The following is a 5,933-nucleotide window of genomic DNA, read 5'->3' as shown; positions in this document are numbered from 1 at the left end:
AATGGGTCCATTTCTTGTTGTCAATATACTGTTTATGCTTGCAACTATCTAAGTTTGGAGCTTCAACTCAGACCATATCTCAATGGGAAAAAATACTCAGAAATCATTATCATCGCTGACCGCCATTCTAGCAGTTAGCCCACTGTTTAAGATGAATTTTGAAATGCTTCACAAAGATGGTCATATTATTCAGATGGAAGCTATCACACCAAGTCACTAACAAGCTATCTATTGCTAAAGAAGGCCAACTCCAACACTTAGCTTGACCACACATGTAGCTATCACAGTGTACGATATTATGAATCGAGAAGCCCAAAAAAGGCCACAACCATGTATCCTAGTACCACAATTTTCTTTTCCCTTTCTTACTAATCAATCTGGGGTTGCACAAAATTTGACAGCCGCAAAATTTCTAGTTTCCATATCATTCTCGATACACTAATGAAACCCGGCAGACTGGTCACAGCAGAGCAGCCAGCATTACATGGTCACAACAAAATGCTGGATTAGCAATCAGTTAAATACTGTCTAGAGCATGCAATTATGACAAGATCCACTAGCAGACTGCCACACTGCTGGTTCTTGCTTCCAATTGCAGGAACCTGATAATGTGCTGGCTCGTCCCAAGGACAGCGGACACACTAAATATGTACTAAACAGGAGATGACTTTGCTGTTGTAATTGCTAGCCTTATGCCAGATCTTGGCAGACAGCATCTGGAAAATTAAATGGTACGATTCTTCGTGTCTACCAATCAAATGGTCCTGCTTGTATGCTTCTTCTGTATAAATAGGCCTCAGAGGAGAGGTAGACACATCAAACCAGAAGTGCTTTGTCCTCCTCCTCCTCCTCCTCCTCCTCTCTTCAACCACAATACAGAGAAAAAGCTTCAAGATCAGAAATGGCATTCCACCTAAGATCGATAAGTTTGCCTTCAAGGCCTCAGGCCAACGAGGCCGAAGTCGAGCAGGAGCTGCTGAGCCTAGGGGCAAGCATATCTTCCTCCAACACCATCAGCTCGATATGTGATGGTCTTAGGAGGCTTGGAGACATCTACAATGGTGTTGAAGAGATTGTTGGCCTGCCAAGCAACCAAGTCGGGAAGATGTTGGATGGAGAGATGGAATGCTCTCTTGAGCTGTTGGATCTCTGCAGCACCATGCAAGAGATCTTCATGGAGATGAAGGCCATCATTCAAGAGTTGCAAGTGGCTCTAAGAAAAGGAGATGATGTAGGTGCTCAAGCCAAGATCCAGTCTTATTCTCGTTTGACGAAGAAGGCCAAGAAACATTTCAAGAAGACCGCGAAGAAGGCTACTTCTGCGGGCTGCAGGATGGTCATGCTATTGACCAAGGCTAGAGAGATATCTGTATCTCTGCTGGAGTCCTCAGTCCATCTCTTGTCGAAGGAAATCAATATGCCTAAACAATCTCTTGTGTCCAAAGCATTACACAAGAAGAAGGCAGTTGTTTGCGAGGAGGAGCAATTGCAGGCGATAGAGTGCAGTATTGGAGATCTTGAGAATGGGGCAGGACATCTGTTCAGGAAATTAGTCCAGATCAGGGTTTCTCTCCTGAACATTCTTAGCTCATAGATCACTCCACACCACTCTAGGCACACTGTGATTGGCATCCGCCTTTTTGAGGACTAGCTGATCTTGGAACAATTTTCCCAAGATGTAATTATGTATATAATACAAATGTACAGGAAGTTACAGAGAAAGAAACCAAAGTTTTGATCCATTTGCCCATTTAATGTGTCAAGATGTGTTATTTGATCTAAGTATATACTTAGCTGCAATATCCTTGATTAGTGGATCTTGTGGGGCTTACACTAAACATGACAGGTCGAAGTCATAAGGGCTAAGCCTGCTGTTAGAAGAATAAATAATTTAATTAAGAAGATTCCCCACCATCACCACCGCCTCCACCACATGGATGTGCAGTCTGGCACTGCAATTAAATATTTCTAGTTTCAGAATGCATATGCAATTTGCATATATAAAATGGGTTTCTAAATATTCATCCATATCGTCCGAGCATGTCACAATGTACAATATTATGAATCGAGACTCGAGAGGCCGAAAAAAACCACAACCATGTAGTACCGCAAAAAAATCGCCCTTTCTTACTTATCATGATGAGGTCACAAAAAATTTCCGAACATTTTTTTTTTCGTTTTCATATCATTCTTGATACACTAATGAAACCCGATTGATTGGTGAAAGGAGAGCAGCCAACATGACATGGTCACAGCTAAATGCTGGATTGGCAATCAATTAAATAATGTCGAGAGCATGCAATTATGCCAAGGTCCACTATGAGACTACCACACTGTTGGTTCTTGCTTCCAATTGCAGGGACATAATAATGTGCTAGCTCGTCCCGAGGCAGAGGCCACACTCAAATATGTACTAAACAGGAGACGACTTTGCTGTTGTAACCGCTAGCCTTATGCCAGATCATCTACCATAGAAGACAACATCTGGAAAATTAAATGACACGATTCTTCATGTCTACCAATCAAATAGGCCCGCTTGTATGCTTCTTCTGTATAAATAGGCCTCAAAGGAGAGGTAGACACATTGAACCAGAAGTGCTTCTTTGTACTCCTCCTCTCTCCAACCACAATACAGAATAAAAGCTTCCATATTAGAAATGGCTTTCCACCTAAGATCGATAAGTTTGCCTTCAAGGCCTCAGGCCAACGAGGCGGAAGTCGAGCAAGAGCTGCTGAGCCTAGGGGCAAGCATCTCTTCCTCCACCACCATCAGCACGATGTGTGATGGTCTGAGGAGGCTTGGAGACATCTACAGTGGTATTGAAGAGATTGTTGGCCTGCCAAGCAACCAAGCCGGGAAGATGTTTGGAGAGATGGAATGCTATCTTGAGCTGTTGGATCTCTGCAGCACCATGCAAGAGATCTTCGTGGAGATGAAGGCCATCATTCAGGAGTTGCAAGTGGCTCTAAGAAAAGGAGACGATGCAGCTTCTCAAGCCAAGATCCAGTCATATTCTCGTTTGACGAAGAAGGCCAAGAAACATTTCAAGAAGACCACAAAAAAGGCTACTTCTGAGGGCAGGATGGTCATGCTACTGACCAAGGCTAGAGAGATATCTGTATCTCTGCTGGATTCCTCAGTCCATCTCCTGTCGAAGGAAATCAATATGCCTAAACAGTCACTTGTCTCCAAAGCATTTCACAAAAAAAAGGCAGTTGTTTGCAAGGAGGAGCAATTGCAGGCGTTAGAGTGCAGTATTGGAGATCTTGAGAATGGGGTAGGAAATCTGTTCAGGAAATTAGTCCAGATCAGGGTTTCTCTACTGAACATTCTTAGCTCATAGATACTCCACCACTCTTGGCACACTGTGATTGGCATCCGCCTTTTTGAGGACTAGCTGATCTTGGTACAATTTTCCCAAGATGTAATTATGTATACAATACAAATGTATAGGGATTTAAAATAGAGAGAAACCAAAGTTTTGATCCATTTGCTCATTTCACGCTTCAAGATGTGTTATTTGATCTAAGTATATACTTAGTTGCAATATCCTTGGTTCGTGGATCTTGTTGGGTGTACACTAAACATGACAGATCAAAGTCACAAGGGCTAATAAATCAATTTTATTACCAAGATTCCCCACCACCACCATCGCCTCCACCACATGGATGTGCAGTCTGGCACTGCAGTTTAATATTTCTAGTTTCAGAATGCATATGCAATACCTGAATTAAAATGAGTTTCTACAATCTTCAGCCATATCATTCAAGCATGTCACAGTGTATAATATTATGAACCCAATGCCCAAATTTCTTAATAAGAAGAATACTGATCCATACTGGCAAATGAGAGTTTTAATATGCTGGTATCTTCCGCATTATGATATTTGGTATCTAATAGGAGTTGAGCATCATACATTGCAATAATAATGGCAGTAAATGTTTTTCAGTAATACATGGCTACGTAGACTTCAGTAATACATTTTTTTCTTTCTTCCCTCTCTTACCCTGTATAAGAAGTTAAGAACGCCAGTAAAATCCTTTACAACTGGAGTCATGCGAAAAACATCTCATGTAGCTAGGAAAATTGTGCGGAAAATTGTAAAAAAATCAGGAAAACAAGGGTCCACATCTCAAAATCATGTATTTTTAACTCTGATCTTGTCACAATACAAACTTCATATGCTTAATATCGATTTGAAGAAAATGTAAGCCTTTGGAGCCAAAAAAGGTTTGTTGCATTTACATGCCAGGTCCAAGATACAAGGGAAAGCTTTCAGTTAGGACTTAGGACAACATATTAGCCACTGTTAAATTAAGCGCTACTAAGCGACCGCTTAAGTGCGCCTAGGCGCTGAGCGGAGGCAAAATGCCTAGCGCTTAATTGCACTTAAGTGTGCACTATCGCTTTAATCCTTCAGAAAAGGGAAGAGGCAAAACGCTCACTCAGCCTTATCGCTTAATAGAAACCTTCCTATTAACTGGCAAGATCTCCTACACAATCACACAGGCTAGCCACTGTTGCTTTATTTTGTTTGTCATGAAAAATGAGCTCTCCATTAGAAGAACACAATGAAAGAGATAACAGCTTCAGTTTGTTCGTTGGCACAGCTGTGGTGGTTGTAAGACAATTTGACAAATTTATGTAAATCTGGTGTAGTTCTAATGTTGATGGCTACCGCGGCCATATCACTAGAGCACATATATGACAGTGTGTTACTGTTACAGTGCGGTGTGCAGCATGGCATTCAGTACTGACACCAACGACATATGCAGATATGCTGAGTGAGCGAGAAAAGTTGAATGAAAACCGAACGAATTTTAAGCTGAGCAAGAAGATGTCCAATCAGCTAATAAGATGCGAAGGACCCAATAATTTTTCACTGGCTCATACAAGCTCAGGTATCAGCGGTACAAGGCATTGCGGCACAGAGAGAATAAGATCTGGGTAGATGCGTACCACGCTAGGAGTTCTGGAGTTCTAGACATCTTTCGGCAGATGCGGCGTCCAGATATACGGCTATACGGGGTAATGGGGGTCGCCGGAGGTGGGCACCGCCGACGCGGCGACGCGCCGGCGCGGTTTCTCTCTCGCCGCCTTTCCTTGCCCTCACGTGCGGTGGGGGAATTGGAGAAGGCAGTAGCGCCTGGGCTTCTGTTTGGGCCGACAAGCTAGGCCTTGTTTGTCAGCGTCGGGCTGTTCCCGATTGGGCCATAAAGTCATGTGATAATCTTTTTCTTTTTGGTTTGAGATTTCCTTGATTTTTATAATTTACAAATTTGCTTGAAATCTCAAATTTAATTTTCATGAAGTTTTTATTTGAATTTCATAATTTCATGCTACCTCAGATTCTCACGAGTTGGGTAAGATCAAGGCTTGAAATCCAATCAGATATTAGGTTCATATAAGTCTGGCTTTACACATCGGATATCGAATATCGCGGGTTAGGTAATTGGAATTGATATGTCGTTCAACTGGAAAACAAAAAATTAATTTTCTAGTATTCGTGTTCATGTAATGCCTTCGTATTGACGGTATGGTTTAAAGTTTTTGACATACTCATTAAAAGTAAATAAAATAACACAAAAAATCTTATTCTAACACAAGTAATACATTGCGCATGTGTCATAACCCTTACATAAATATCTTTATGAAGTTGTAAATGCATATTTTCATTTTAAACATTTGAAAAAAAAACTTACGAACCCTGAGTGCTGACCATCGACTATGATCAGTTGCTCTCCCTGCTTCGGCAACACTCTCTGGCACTCTAGAAGACAATATTCGATTTTGCATTGCCTCATTTGGATGGAATAACAATTTATATTTAGTAATTTTGTCTCCAAGGACTCAATCAAATTGCCAGCCATGTTAGATACATGTTGCAGGAGAAAGCTAGAACCTGAAATGAATGATATAAGATATCACATCT

At 41.4% G+C, this 5,933-nt stretch overlaps 2 protein-coding genes across 2 annotated transcripts; both read left to right on the top strand.

The window, feature by feature from the left end:
* The first annotated feature begins 901 nt into the window (after positions 1 to 901).
* On the top strand, positions 902 to 1,594 carry LOC124680519. The gene has a single exon (XM_047215569.1). It carries the CDS (start codon positions 902 to 904, stop codon positions 1,592 to 1,594), a length of 693 nt encoding a protein of 230 aa, XP_047071525.1.
* Positions 1,595 to 2,617: 1,023 nt separating this feature from the next.
* On the top strand, positions 2,618 to 3,344 carry LOC124680508. Its single transcript, XM_047215559.1, has one exon. The coding sequence runs from the start codon at positions 2,658 to 2,660 to the stop codon at positions 3,342 to 3,344; it is 687 nt and encodes a 228-aa protein (XP_047071515.1). The 5' UTR covers positions 2,618 to 2,657.
* Positions 3,345 to 5,933: the final 2,589 nt, after the last annotated feature.

This window comes from Lolium rigidum, chromosome 1 (genome assembly GCF_022539505.1).
Source record: "Lolium rigidum isolate FL_2022 chromosome 1, APGP_CSIRO_Lrig_0.1, whole genome shotgun sequence".
NCBI classification, from domain to species: Eukaryota; Viridiplantae; Streptophyta; class Magnoliopsida; order Poales; family Poaceae; genus Lolium; species Lolium rigidum.
Note: the sequence above shows the minus strand (reverse complement) of the source record. Positions and strands in the feature narration are given on the sequence as shown.

Bases quoted from the DNA above. Each gene is read 5' to 3' on its own strand.
- LOC124680508 (XM_047215559.1), top strand. From the start codon at position 2,658: ATGGCTTTCCACCTAAGATCGATAAGTTTGCCTTCAAGGCCTCAGGCC.
- LOC124680519 (XM_047215569.1), top strand. From the start codon at position 902: ATGGCATTCCACCTAAGATCGATAAGTTTGCCTTCAAGGCCTCAGGCC.